Source organism: Phaseolus vulgaris, chromosome 3, assembly GCF_000499845.2.
Source record: "Phaseolus vulgaris cultivar G19833 chromosome 3, P. vulgaris v2.0, whole genome shotgun sequence".
NCBI classification, from domain to species: domain Eukaryota; kingdom Viridiplantae; phylum Streptophyta; class Magnoliopsida; order Fabales; family Fabaceae; genus Phaseolus; species Phaseolus vulgaris.
Genome location: NC_023757.2, coordinates 50,364,697 through 50,380,162, shown reverse-complemented (window position 1 = coordinate 50,380,162; position 15,466 = coordinate 50,364,697). Strand labels below are relative to the sequence as shown.

The 15,466-nt window shown below is 32.6% G+C and overlaps 2 protein-coding genes across 3 annotated transcripts; both read left to right on the top strand.

The window, feature by feature from the left end:
• The first annotated feature begins 362 nt into the window (after window positions 1-362).
• Window positions 363-9,204, top strand: LOC137808483 (uncharacterized). Its single transcript, XM_068609619.1, has 9 exons — window positions 363-780; window positions 1,071-3,862; window positions 5,299-6,445; window positions 6,545-6,870; window positions 6,964-7,167; window positions 7,531-7,691; window positions 7,964-8,052; window positions 8,123-8,196; window positions 8,772-9,204. Exons 1-8 carry the CDS (start codon window positions 615-617, stop codon window positions 8,146-8,148), a joined length of 4,911 nt encoding a protein of 1,636 aa, XP_068465720.1. The 5' UTR covers window positions 363-614; the 3' UTR covers window positions 8,149-8,196; window positions 8,772-9,204.
• A 2,446-nt stretch (window positions 9,205-11,650) lies between these two features.
• LOC137808490 (rac-like GTP-binding protein RHO1) lies at window positions 11,651-14,220 on the top strand. 2 transcript variants are annotated; one of them, XM_068609627.1, is made up of 8 exons: window positions 11,651-11,790; window positions 11,926-12,135; window positions 12,725-12,812; window positions 12,894-13,003; window positions 13,112-13,175; window positions 13,574-13,638; window positions 13,727-13,792; window positions 13,885-14,220. In XM_068609627.1, the coding sequence occupies exons 2-8, from the start codon at window positions 12,037-12,039 to the stop codon at window positions 13,984-13,986; spliced, it is 594 nt and encodes a 197-aa protein (XP_068465728.1). In that variant the 5' UTR covers window positions 11,651-11,790; window positions 11,926-12,036; the 3' UTR covers window positions 13,987-14,220. The 2 variants fall into 2 exon arrangements, with proteins under 2 accessions (XP_068465728.1, XP_068465729.1); XM_068609628.1 differs by having other exon boundaries at window positions 11,654-11,790; window positions 11,904-12,135.
• The last annotated feature ends 1,246 nt before the right edge of the window (window positions 14,221-15,466 follow it).

Below are 15,466 nucleotides of genomic sequence, written 5' to 3'. Positions count from 1 at the left end.
TTTATAAAAATAATCATTAACTATTAATACGTCACTAAAAATAAATTTACTTATGTATATATGAAAGTATAATTAAAAATAAATATACTTTAATTAAAATTCTAAAAGAATTAAAGTTTTGAGAAAAAGTTAAATCTCAACAATAAAAGTTAGGAATAATATTTAATAAAATTCTAATAATTTTTAATGTATTTTTATTATTAGTTAAAATTTATTAAAACTCAAAAAAGTATAAAAAATCATTAAATACAAAGTAAAGGTCTTAATATTTTATTTTATAGTTGAGAATATATTTATAAACGTTTTCGTTAATATATATATATATATATATATATATATATATATATATATATAAACTTTTTGTTCAAAAAATATTTGGCTCCTTCATCATGCTTACGGAGATGAATAAAGTGGAACTAGAAATTGCACCCATAGTTTTTGGTGTATGATGAAAGAACGAGCAAAGTAAAGCAATGCATTAAGAAAATCTGATTGAGTGCATAAACAAAGCAGTTAAAAGAATCACAAATTGTATTGAGCTCTTTTAGGAGTGAAAGCTGATGGAATAAACCGAGTTTTTTAATCCATTTGAAAGCGAAGAAGAAATTTCGGCGATGGAGAAGCACGTCGTGCAGATCTTCGACCGGAAGAAGCGAATAATCGAGGAGTCGCGCCAACAGTGTCATCTCTGGGAGCACCACCTTTACTGCAAACTCCTTCTCAACGGAATTCCCCCTCCTCCGTGGCTCTGCAACTCTTCCCTTCACGCTCATCCACAAGGTAACAAACCTTCTCTCGCGCATTCACGATTACGATTTAGGTTTTCGACATTTCAAATTTGCATGTTAGGTTATGTCTCGCTGATTTTGTGCTTCATATTATGTTATAATGACCTTGAGAAACTATAATGCCCGCTTAGTGGCTAGGTTAGATAAGATATTTCGTAGAAATAGTTTCAATTAGCATTTCTATTGTACTTATTATGCATGTGCCGCAACATATCGGCCAATTTTCCTTGCGATAATTGAACTTAATTTGATGATAACTTTTTCTCTCTCGGGTCTCGGCAGAGTTAAACAAAGATGACCTCGGCAGAGTTAAACTGCAAGATAGAGTTCCTTTCCTTGGTGCATACAGCGAACTGGATTCTCTGTCCTGTGGTGTTCAGTATGGAATTGGTTTGCGTAATGAACGTTATGCTTCAGAAAAGGAAGCGGGAGGTGGGGCTCATAACTTGCCAGATTGCTCTGTCAACAATGGTGAATGTGCCTCAAGTGGTCCTCCAGAATTGGATTCAGGTGCTGTATCACCACCCCGGAATCAGATTGAAGCAAGTGCCTTGGAAATGCACCAAGACCCAGCTCTGTCTCTGGCAAAGGTGCAAAGGTCAAAGTCGAGGCAGAAGGCTGTGGAGCTACGTAATAGTGCAAAAACACCCACACTATTGTCAGAGAACGATGATGATGATGCTGGTTTCTGTGCTGGCACAAATTCAGGGGCTGTTGTTCCCCTGACTCAACGGGAAGAACATGAAACGGAGTCAGATGTGGTCAAAGAATTTCATTCCGACATCCAAAGTTGTTCCATGAAAGAAATGGAACCACGTGATTGTGTAACTGATTGCTCTGGCCAGATAATGAAATCTAAAAGCTCGTCTCAGAAGAAATTCAACTCTTTGAATGTTACTAGTTCTTCTGTAGCAAAGGAAGATGGTCCTCCTCTGGATAATTTGAATGAGTCATTAGAGATAGTCAACCAACCTTGTTTTGTAAATGGAAGTTTTGGCGTCAATGAAACAGATAAATGGGAGTATCAGATCAAGGAAGCTGGAAAAAGTTTGTATGATGAGAGATTAACTAAATCTAAAAGTTCTAGCCAGACCAGATGTAACACTGTATTGTTGAAGCTTGACAGCTCCTTGGGCAGTGGTAAAGGAGTTGAAATCTATGATCTTATGCAACCATTTACGCATGCTGACCCAACAGATGTAAGCAAAGTCTCTGGTTGTAGCAATGGAAGTGGAGGGAATTCAGTTAAAGAGGGCAACTCCTGCCCCAACAAACAAGAAAGTAACGTTCATAGTATGATAAAATTACTTAGAAGTTCCTGCCCATCACCAGGGCATGATCTTTTGATGACTGGTGGTTCTGTAAAGTCTATTGATAAATCAGCGCCATCACCTCAACCTTTAATTTTACAGGATCCTGTGGTGTCTGTTGTTGGGTCCTTTAGTAATCAAAATAATCCTGATTTTTCTGTAGTAAAAAGAGGATGTTCAAGTAAAAGTGGTTCTGAAAAGGTTGAAGAAGTATTGAAGTCTTCCAGATCCAATATCTGTGAGCAAACTGATGCTTGCTCCCAATTTGCAGGTAAGCAATATTGGAATGTACAACTTACCGAACTGGATGCTAGAAGGTTATCTTCAAGTCCAAAGTATTCCAAATTAGATATAGAAAATGACAGGAATTTTGCAGAGGAGAATGTTGCAGCACTAATTGCCTCTGGAAAGATGAGGACTGTGGCTACTTGTTCAAATGAAGGACGATTAAGGCCAGTGAGTTCCAATTTAGATGGTGTGTCTTTACTAGCAGAATCAGTCTACGTTGAAACAGTGGTGGATGAAAAAGTCTTGGATGCCCAAGAAAATGTACCATCTGATGCCATTCCTAATGATAATGTTCAGCACAGGTCTGCTGCAATTGTTGGTGAAGTTGATGAAGACTTTGATGGGTTGGTTGAAGAAGATCCTTCTTGTGTTAGCCCTAAGGTTGGGCTGAATCAATCAATGTCAAAGCAACCCTCTGATTTTATTATGTCTGTGAAGCCTAAGCAACTTAATTTTGATGATGCAGAACAGACACGTATGAGTGGAATTTGTCGTCCTGATTTGAAAGAGGGTCAACAGGGAGTGTCACCAGAAGAAGAACCTCTGAACTTGTTGGAACCTTTAAATTTACTTGAAGAGGAAATTTCTCCTGTATGTGAAAGTAAGTTCAATTCTTCGGGGGAGATGCCTTTGATGAAAATGCAGGAAGTACTGATCAGAAAAGAGGGGCCACATATGGAATACCGTGCAAGCCACTCTAAGGAGGAAGACATAGCTAGGACAGCAATACATGCCGTGTCACCAGACAAAGAGATATGTATGGTGCAGAATGAATTATGTGTTGTTACTTCTTCCTTGCTGAATCAGTCAAGTCCTTTCCTAGTAGCTGGTGAAAATTCATCAAGAAGTTTGTCAAAAGAAGTCATGCCGCTCAAATTTGTTTCGGTAAACAATAAAGTAAAAAATGATGAAAGTGGTGCTAAGTTGGCAGATTCTTCTTCTGAAGCAGTTACTGGAAATGATCAGCAAAATTCCACTGATGAAAATGTTACAAATTTCACTGTTGGGTTTCCATTTTCTGCTCCTTTGGATGATGTGAATGTCAGTTTGGCACAACTGGCCCCAAATAGCATTACCTTGTGTCAAGATGGTGACTTGTTTCAGCAGACATTGCTCAGTGATGGAAAAATAACCAGTTTTTCAGATGACTTCCACATTTTTAGAAGTTCCACTTATGATGTAGGGCATTCATGTCCGCAGCATAAAAGAAGGAAATATGAAACAGAGAAATATTTACCTGCCTCTTCAAACCTTTTGGAAAAGTTACGTGATTATATTGATCAAAGGCCTGCTAGTAGAAGCTTGATTATTAAAGAAGATGATAACCTGGAGGCTGCCCAAGAAGTTCAACAGTTGCCATCTGACCAAGAGGAGGATATAGGGCATCGGTACATGAGTAACAGCCCAACAAATGAAATGCAATACAATGTGGAATGCCAAACAACGAGAGAGACTTCACCGAAAGAGAGCAAAGAGGTACAGAATATTTTGTTTTACTTTCTGAAAATATTAAATATATGAGTTTTTCTCTGTAATAAGTTTGTCTGCATTAGATTTCTTTCCTAAGGATTAAATATTACATATGAATTTTCTTTACACCTTTAACTAGCAGAATTGATGTGAACATGCAAAATCATATTGTATGTCAGAGAGTGTTGGTTAGCATCTTTGAACTTTACTGTCATACTTATTGCTTTGGCATATGCATAACCCGATTCATTTTATTCAATGATTACTGGCATATGCTATTTTAGATATTATTTCTATTTTGAAAAATGAAGATTGTGGATTTCAACTTTCTTCCAAATTTGAACAAGATTTCCATCAATGTCTATGTGATGCTCCCAGGAAAACTATTTCAGAGAGCAGATCGGCAAAACTATTTAAAATTTGGATATTGAGTGATGATTGTGGAGTAAAAAGGATGTAGCAAAAGTGCACAATCAGTTTTTTATTAGAGCAAGGATAGAAAACAAAGTATCAGAGGAGAATGGTGGGAAGAGAGATCAGTTACTTAAGAATCCTAGGTTAAAACTGAATCCTTATTTGAATAGAAAAGCACTAATATTTACAGAAAAAACTCTGAGAATTAGATAAATTCCCTGAATTAAGAAAAAGACCTATTCAGATAAAAATGAAAAGATAAGATTCAACCGATGATAAAACCCCATACAGTAACTCTACTGTGCACCTTGCAACATCTTCTATACTTTAGAGTCGGTTGTTTAAAGATTGGATGAGAGTAGATAGCCCATTTCACGGTAAATGAGGAAGTGGAAGGTTGAATTTATGATCTGACTGCCTTTTACTGTAGATAAATAACAGTGTTATGCTATATTTATATAGAAGTGAGTGAAGCGAGAATCCTATCTTGGTTAATAATACTACTGAATCTTGACCAATGTAAGAATAATTTAGGTAAGCTACTGATATAAGTTGAGATTGATTCTTTAATCAGGTATTTCTTGTAAGATAGAATACTTTGGCATCATGTGATCCATGTAACCAGGGCATGATTCGTTGTTGTTTTTATACACGTGTTTTTCTTTTCCATTGAATGTTGTTATAGCATAGCATGCACTACCTCACTTTCAACGAATATAATTAAACTTGAATTTTTGGACAGTGACACAATTTCTGGATAGTGAATGATAAAATTTCGGGCAAAAATGTTTTGCTATTTATTTTTTAAAATTTATGTTTTACTGAATCTCTTTATTTGTCATTGGCTTGTGTTTACACATTGTATTTAGCCAGAAGTACACCTGTATCTGAAAATTTTGCAATATTATACTAAAGTAAAGTGAATATAAATATGTGTGTATGTAGGTTTATTATAGGTGTAAAAGATGCCTTTTAATTTTTTGTAAAACTTTCTGAATAGACTGTTTAAATGGTTTTTCTGTTGGCAGAAACTTATTGTGGATGGAAAAGACAAAAGCGAAGACACCCTTCTGTTGGCAGTGGCAAATCCATCAGGATTTGTTATTGACTCAACGATGAGATGCAAGACGGATGAGAAGGTTGCATCATCGCAGCATCAGGTTAATTGTGGACAAGAAAGTGTAGATCGTCTGAGTTGTGTTGAAAAAAGCACCTCAAGTAGAAGAAGTTATCCGGAGGAAAATGCTAAATTACCAGATTGTATGTCAGCTTCTCCAGGAATGCAATGCTTGGATTTGGTTGGTACAGATGAGGCTTTACCTGAGTTTGAAGGGTTCATTATTGAAACAGACAGTGCACATACATGCATCGCTGGAGATGAAATGGATTTGGAAATGATGGATCTTTCAAGTAGCTCAATAGATAATACATCCCTTTGTAAATCTAGGTTTATGCATTCTCCATTCTGCAGTTCCTTAACCCCGGATAAGTTACATAACATACCAGAGCTCTATCAGTCTTTACCTAACGGACTTCTGGAGGGCTTAGGTATAAGCAGTTCCCTTCCTCTAAGCGATGCGAGTCCAGGGTCCCTTACTGATTACCAACCAAATTACAAGGTCCAGTGCACTTCATCGGTTCAAACCCTTTGGGATCGGATTAATTCAAACTTTGGCAGTTCGGGAAAGCGTAAGAGTTTAAAACTAGACCTTCCCTGCATTATTGAAGTAAATGAAAATGTGGATGAGATTGCTAGTACATTGCAAAGGGGCATTGACTCCGAAGGAATAGCTGGCGCAAATGAAAGAAAACCTCTAGCTGAGATCGTAGATGATGCAAACCATTCTACATCAGTTTTACAAGATGATGTATTAGCAGGTGGGTGTGATGATGTAAGCTCAAAGTTTAATCTGAGCAGGACTCGCAGTAAGGTGAAAAATAAGCTTGAGAATAGCAGTAGGAAGAGATTCACAAGAAAGGGGAAGGAGAACCAGAATATATCTCTTGGAGCGAATGAGGTCAAGAGGACCACTGAATCAGTCTGCAAAAGGCCCGGTAGGCCAAAGCTATCTGGAAAAGATAGTATGAAACGTTGCCCCATTGACAATATTGTATCCAACATTTCCTCCTTTATTCCGTTAGTGCAACAAAAACAAGCTGCAGCGGTTGTTACAGGTTATTAATCTTATCTATGATAAAGGTTGTCTTATTTGGAGTTTGCAATTCTTTTTGACATGATCATACAATTGGTCACATAATTATTTGAACATGTAGGCAAGAGAGACATCAAAGTGAAGGCCCTGGAGGCAGCGGAGGCTGCCAAGCGTATGGCAGAAAAAAAAGAGAACGAGCGCAAGATGAAAAAAGAGGTGTTGCGACTTCAGCGGGAGAAGATAGAGCTGAAGCTGCAGAAGGAAAAAAAAGATGAAGAACGAAGGAAAAGGGAGGAACAAATGGCAACAAAGAAGCGACAAAGGGAAGATGAAGAAAAGGAGAAAGAGAAAAAAAGGAAGCGTGTTAATGACATGAAGAAGCAGCTGCAAGAGCATAAGAAGATTCGGGGAAATAAGGAAGAGATAGAAATGGAATGCCTAACTACGGTAAAATAACATTCCTTCGTTCTCTCTTTCTTCTCTCTCTCTCTCTCTCTCTCTCCTTTCAGGAAAATAATAATAATGGCTTGTCTGGTCTAGGGTGAAGAAGTCCAAGAAAACAAAAAATTATTGGATGCTAAAGAAAGTCAGAAGAATTTGCGTGCGCAAGACAAAAGAGAATTCAATTTGGTGAAAATTTCTGAAAATGAATCGTTGGCCATGAGGGATTCAGCAAATTATAAAACACAAGAACCGCTTCTTGAAAATTCGGAATCTGTGAATGACTTTGATAATAATGGAAAGGTAATTAATATTTTCTGTGGCCCTCTTCTATGTCATCGTTAATATTAATATTTAGGATGATTTCATACCACTTTGCTCAAGGCTAGGAGTAATATTTTCCCACTTTAGAAATAAGTTCTCCTAACAATACATGATATTTATTTCATTGTTAGTCAATTAGTGCCAATATTTTTAATGCCATGTCAAATGATTTTAGCGTTGATATTTGAAATAACTTTAGCTTCTACTTATACTGGTCTTAGGAGACAGACTGCTTGTAGTAGTCAATCATACGTTTCAAATATATAAATTTGTATTTTGGACTTGCTTTCTTGCTGTCTGTCTTTTGTAATCATCCGAAGATTTAAATGTACATCTTTATAGGTAATGGACAATTTAATCAAAGCCAAAGAAGATGGTGACTTCATAATCAAAAACACACTTCAAGAGCAATCATACGAGATTTCTCCTTATAAAGAATCAGATGATGAAGATGAAGATGAGGATGACATGCCCAATAACAAGTTTATCCCTTCATGGGCAAGGTTTGTAACTGTTCAATTTTTTGGAGGGTCTTTTTTAATTTGATGTCTTGGGGTTTGAATCCCTTCCTGTGGCTATTTTTGTTTTATAAAACTGAAAGAAAGAAAAAAAAAAGCTTTAACGACAGTAAGCGTTTGGCACCAAGAATATATACTGCTTTAACTTCCAGTAAGTAAACAGATTACTGCGGTTTGGTGATATATTTATTGCTTGATGGTTAGAAACTGGTTGAAATTTAGCTTTTCTAAAACATTGAATCTGGTTGCTTTTGCAGCAAGCATAGTCTTTCTCTGATTGTTACTTCCCAGAAAATGGACCCAGAAATGATATTTCCTCAGCAAAGTTTTTGTAATATAGCAGAAGGTAACACTTTAAATTTATAAGTTGTTTATATTGTTGTCTTAAACTAACCACTAACTGCATTCTTTTGTAGTTCTCCTGCCTCGGAAGCTTCAGTGACAGTAGCACAGCATATCGATTTTATTAAAACGGGATTTTGTGTTAAAGGTATGTTGTCTCTCGACATGTATGTATGTATGTATGGAAAGAAGAATTTTATTGTCTTTAAAAGTTTTAATTTTTGGTTAGCCTAGTTGGGAGTTATGAAGGAAAAAAATGTTATAATATTCTATCCGTTTGCAAACTTAACCCTATTGCTATGGTCTTAGACGAGTCATATTAAACTAATATTTATTAACTATGCTACATTAATGAACAAATTAAACTTTGACAGCTGATATTATGATGAATGCACCAATACCTTTGTTCTCTTGCATCATTGATTAATCACTCTTTTGGAATTAAAAATAATTAAAAGTTGATATTGTTATGAATAATAAAAAACGTGAATGGGAATAAAAAGTTGCTTTTTGGACATTAAAATGACTCAAATGGTAGACCACACATCGCTTGTGAATTGTGATGAAGGAATGATTTATGTTGTTCGGAGCACTGAACGCTAACAGTGAGCAAGTTTATATTTTTACGCTATAAGAGTCTTTTAACTAAGACTACGAAACAAGTTTGTGACGTATATTTATATGACACTAACGTTAGTTACTGGGTCTTTGTACGTGTGGCAGATTTTTGTTGAGCTTCTTTAAATATGAAGATGTAGCCGCCAAGGTGAGGAATATTATGATAATTTGATATGATGCATCTTCAACTCTGCTCCTTCTAACGACATTTCCCTTTTGTCAGAATTATTTTGTAATTTGTATAGTATCAGAAAGTCACTGTATATAAACATTTCCTCTTGTAGTAAAATAATACATGTCTATTAGTCATTTATTTGAAGAAATTCTTAAGATCATTTGCTCCGATGGTATTTTCTGTCACTGGAGATGTTCTGTTCACAACCCCAGTCACCTATCATCCTCCTTTGTGGCATCATGCAGTGGAGGTACTTCTCCTTCATACTTTACCACAAACTGAAATCAAGCATGTGTATCAGAAAAAAATATTCCTATGAAATATTAAACATGGATAGGTAGTAACCACTGTGGTGCCTCAAAAGCATCTGTTTCCTGCTCTCTTCCACATCTTGTAGGTCATTATTGGTATCAAGATTGTGCCACAACATACTTTCCTTGCGATAAAAATCTCATTGTATTTGTAATAAAATAAAAAAATGTTAATCATACCTAATAATAATCTCATTGCATTTGTAATAAAATAAAATAAAACAATATATTTGTTTTGATAGAAATTGTTGAATTGAAAGTTTATTATTAGGAAAAAAATTATATCTAATAGCTATGATAGAACTCTTTCCACTTGAGAGTATAACTATCAAAATATTATGATTAGTCCACCTTATCTATGTTACAGAATCATTTATATTACATACAAAATATTTTTATTTTATTTTATGTCATTAAACATTTTGTATTGATAATTAATTGTTTATTAAATAATTTCACTAACTATTAGAAATGAAAAAACGGATTAAAAGTCACAAATTTAATATCAACCGTATAAATTTTGTCTAGATAATTTAACTGTTTTTTTTTTCTCTTTAACAAAATAATTTAAAAAAAAATGCATAGGTTAATCATCTTAAATTAGTAACATAATAAAATCATTTGACTAATAACTCAGAATTTAACGTTGATAAACTTCAAATATCCTAACATAAATGAAAAAATAAATTAGAAAACGAAAATTGATAAATTTACCCAAAGTGAAAAGTTATTAAAACCTATAATAAAATGCATTTATAGGATAAGAGTAAGATTACACAAAATATAGTAAAACTTGTAACTTTTTTATACATAAAATATTCCACATCTCTCCACTTTTTCTTACTTTCTAAACCCATTCCATATTATATCTCACGTTGCATTTATACATGTCAAACACGAATGTCACCACTCTTCCTTTCACCCTTCATTCACAGTTTTGTCTTAATGCTATTTTAAAAAAGTACTTTTCACTTAACTTTTTTTTACTTTTTTTTAAGTATTCATCCAAGACATATTAACGTTTGTTTTTCACAACATCTTCAAATCATCAATCAAAAACTTGAAATACATGTCATTTTCTGATATCCAGTATCCTAATCATTATATGCAACACAGTATCTTTTTTCTCCATGCACCACAAAATATTTTCTTTTCATGCACAACAAATGATGTATGTTGTAAATCATCAAAAAAAAATGACATTGAATTGTGTTTACTACTTAAGTTCTCATAAACCATATGTGATTAAATTTTGAAATGTCTTATACTGTCACAATTTCTTCCATTTGTATGTCATGTCAGATTCTTTGCATCATTTTTAATAGTAAACAATCGTTTAAATATATGTATTATTGACAAGTACCACAAAACCTCACTAGGAGGACCATATATTTTTTTCTCACCACCTCTTTCTTCAAGTTTTTTTTAAACCGTATTAACCCACATGGACATACCTTCAATTTAGCAAACTTATCTTTGTACAATAAACAATCATTAGAGCATGCATGTTTCTTTTTATATTCAAATCCATTGGACAAAATATCTTCTTCAACTCATAATTATGATTAGGTAATGTGTTTAGTTGTGGAAGCATCTCCTTTAATAATTTCAACAATTTGGTGAAACTTCTATCAATTCATCCATTCCTTGTGTTTTAAACTGGATAATTTAAAACTTATAATTTAAAAGTTAATATAATTTTGTCCAATAAAAGTCTTAAATACATTTTCGTGTTTTTTTAATTATCTCTTCTCTTCTGCGTTACTTTTATGATAAACTACTCCAAGATGCTTAAAAGAAAACAGAAAATTATTTTGTATTCTTCTATTGTTTTTAAATTTACTTTATCCAAACGTGTTAAAAATCACAAGAAAAATATTTTATTAAAAAACATTTCTTAATGAAATTAAGCAAACAAACCCGCATACTATAGGAAAAAATATTGCACATAAGTTGAAGATAATCTTACATCAAGGAAAATATGTATGATTATGATTTTTTTAAAAAAGTAAAAACGACAAATCTAGTTATAATGTGTAATGGTTTTTTTTTTTAATTTGTGGTTTGGATATTTGAGTCTTTGACCTACATTTACTATAATATATACCAACTTGCATGCTTTATAAAAAAAAAATAATGTTCTTTTTATTTCACTTGTCCAATTTGACTGAAAAAGATATTAACACTTATAATAGTATACCTTTTAAAATGCTTATATTAATATGATAAATTTCATTTTGAGTTACGTTTGATTAAAAAAAAAACTTTTGAGCTTGTCGTTTTTATATAATTTTTGCTCTATTTTTTTAAAAATAAAACAATATCTAGACACTTAAAAATGAGTCCCGAGAGGAACCGAGTTTCGTTGCGATTAATGTGGTGTGAAAAATTTCCCCCATAAAAGAATTGCAATAAAAAAAAATTGTAATTATAATTGTAAAAAAAAAAAAAAAAAGAGAACAATAATAGTAATAAAGTTGGCAAAGATTAGTTGACATAACGAACGCTTCAACCGCAAAATTTGTCGGATTAGAAAAATTCTTGTCTTTCTCTCTCTCTCTCTCTTTCATCTCATTCCGCAACAACAGCAACAACAACTCACATTCCCTCATGCATAATTTCTATCTCCTCCAAAAGGGTTAGGGTTTCTCATTTTTCTTCTTCTTCATCATCCCAAATTCCCAATTTTTTTTGGGCCTTTTTCTCTGTGTGTGTGTGCGTTTTACAATTTGCTCTGATGGAAGTTTGTAGATTTTGAATTTTGGTGAAACAGATGGATGATTGAACGAGAAAGTTGCAGTAAGGTGGAGGAGAAGAAATTGGAAGGTTGTGTGTATGATATGAGGGTTTCGTTTTTGAGGTGAATAGAGGGTAATTGAAGAAGATGAGCGCTACTAGGTTCATCAAGTGTGTCACCGTTGGAGATGGAGCTGTTGGCAAAACTTGTTTGTTAATCTCCTATACCAGCAATACCTTCCCTACTGTCAGTTCTTTTCTTATCTTTTATCACATTTATGCATTGCTTATTCATTTACGTAGCATACACATTCACACAGAGACATTAATATGATACGAATACAGACACATAAATAGTACAATCTCTAAGATGTAGAATATGAGAACACGAATCTATATATTACATAATTCTGAATTATATAAATTGAGAATAAAATTTATGTGCACAAGTATGTTTAAGTTTTTTTTATGGCTGATTCAAAATAATTTGTTCCTTATTTTTATAATCATAATAAAAATTTATACAATAAATTTGAGTTTTTACAAAATTAATGTATTTATCCTTCTTAAAGTTGTGTTAGAATCGTGCTATGATTATCAGAAATCCAACAAACATTTTTTAAATTAGACATTTTACTAATACGTATCCTATGAGTGACGTATCCAACATACATACTATTTAAGAGGTGCGTTCGAGCCTATCTTTATTGTGTTTTAGATCTTATAGTTAACGAGAAAGAAAGGTATATATATATAAAAGTGTTATTTTTTCATGTCTCTATATTGACTTTCAGTTGATTATTATTTTTGTATATGTTGACTTTGGTTGGAAACAGGATTATGTGCCAACAGTTTTTGACAATTTCAGCGCAAATGTGGTTGTGAATGGAGCCACTGTTAATCTGGGATTGTGGGACACTGCTGGTATTGCTGCTGTTTTTTGTTGGTGAAATATGGGACGTTTAAGGTTTTATAGATTTTGATTGTGTTTGTTTTGTGAAACAGGACAAGAGGATTACAACAGATTACGACCATTGAGTTATCGAGGTGCCGATGTTTTCATATTGGCTTTCTCTCTCATAAGCAAGGCCAGTTATGAAAATGTTTCCAAGAAGGTATATAACTATTTTACCTTTTCACAAACTTATACTCATTAATTAACTGCCAAAAACTTTATTATATTTCTAAAAGGCTAATAATTTGTGTATTATTTTCATTTCCAGTGGATTCCAGAGTTAAAACATTATGCACCTGGTGTTCCCATTATTCTGGTTGGCACAAAGCTTGGTAAGTTCATTTCTACCTAATTTCTTTGATATTCTAATATTATGTGTACGTTAATGGTTGGAGATCCACATCGACTATACATGAGGACAATTTATTATATATAAGTGGGTGTAAACTTCAACCCTATGAGCCGGTTTTATGGGGTTGAATTAGACTTAAAGTTGACTTCGTAACATGGTATCAGAGTCATTTTCGAACCTATCCCAACGAGTATTTGTTGGTTTCCTTCTACCGTATTAATCCAAAATATAAACATTATTGAATCATGCATTTATATAATGTGTGCTGTTCTATTAAGGGAGAATGCATTAAGAATGTTCTTTATCACTAAAAATTTTGTGGTTGTTTTGTGAATTAAGAGTTAATTGTTCTGTATTTTGAAATTTGGAATGGGATAGATCTTCGAGATGATAAGCAGTTCTTCGTAGACCATCCAGGTGCTGTACCCATCACCACTGCTCAGGTACATAAATGTTTTTTTTTCTTCTGAAGTGGTTTTTTTGTAATCAATTTCAGCTTTTTGAATCTAAAATTTTGTGATGTTCTTAAAGGGGGAAGAACTTAGGAAGCTGATTAATTCACCTGCTTACATTGAATGCAGTTCAAAATCACAAGAGGTTTAGTTTCTTCTTTGTTGCAGAGAATGGTTAAATATATAAATTGATAGAACTGAATTAACAAAGATTTAATGGGGTTTGTGTTATGGCAGAATGTGAAAGCAGTGTTTGATGCAGCCATAAGAGTTGTTCTTCAGCCACCAAAACAAAAGAAAAAGAAGAATAAAGCACAAAAAGCCTGTTCAATATTGTGATTCATTTATGTCTAAACATTTGATGTTTGTTCTCCTCTTCTTCCATTTCTTCATTAACTCTCCTTTGCCATTGAAGAAGAAGTTGGAGTCCTTGGAGCATAAAGGGCTTCTTGTCAATTCTAACTGTCAAATTTGCTTTTCATGCTATTCACATTTTTCTTAACTTGTATGTTTTACCTATTAATTAATATCACCTTATTTGCATCAATATATTTTAATTCTTTTATATTTTTATATACTGCTTTCTATATTAATTCATCCATTCTCTAATATTATTTCTCTTGTTGCTTAGTTCTATAAATAATCACACTTTTATCTGATTTTTTTATCAACAAAAATTAAATAAATTAAAAGAGATATTTTAAGATGTGTTTCAACCTTATATCATATCATATATAAATTATGAATAACATCCACATTTATGTAAAAAAATCTTCTTAATTACATCTAGTAAAAAAATCACCATTTATGATAAATTTATTGATTATCCAACCTTTTAGTTAAAAAATAGTTTGAGCTGATTTTTGATAAATTATTTAAAATCATACTAAGAATCTATCTGGATGACTCTGTTGTAAAAGGATTCTTTAGTTCATTGGTTCCTTAACATTGTTACAATCATGTTTCTAATAGTTTCTATTATTTTAATCAACTAATTCTTTCTCTTATTATATATCATATGGAATTATACAAGTTAGTGTTCATAAACTTTTTTTTTTTTACGGGAACTCATTTTCGAGGTGACTGTTCCATGCCTATGAAGCTCAAATCCTTCTCTTAAATGACGTGTCGATGTTACTGTCAGATATTCATATCGGACACTCGACACTCATATGACACTTGTAGGACACGTATCCTCTAGTACAGTTCTAACACAATTTTAAAAAGAAAAAATACATTAATTTTCTAAAAATTGAAACTTATTGTATAAATTTTTATTATTATTATAAAAATAAGAAACAAATCATTTTGAACCAGTCATGAAAAACATCTTTCTGCTCCAAAAAATAATTTGGAACATACTTGTAGACATGAATCTTTATTGTCAAATTATATAATATATAGATTCGTGTCTCCGCGTCTTACATTTTAGATATTATACATATCTTTGTATCCGTGTTCGTGTCATATTAGTATTCGTGTTGGTGTCTGTGCTATATAGCTTCATGATAATGTAACTTTTTTTTTTCAATATAGATACTAATTTTACTATTTTTTTATAAGTATAAGTATTTTAAAATGTTTTTTTGATGGTTACTAATTTAATAGTTCAACTTGAAAATAAATATATCCTTTTAATTACTACTTAAATATATATATATATATATATATATATATATATATATATATATATATATATATATATATATATAACAAAGATCCAATCCATAATTATATTTTATTACATACACACTTGCATCCTTATGGTGAAACTTCTAGGTAGAATTTCATCAATAATAATAATAATAATAATAATAAT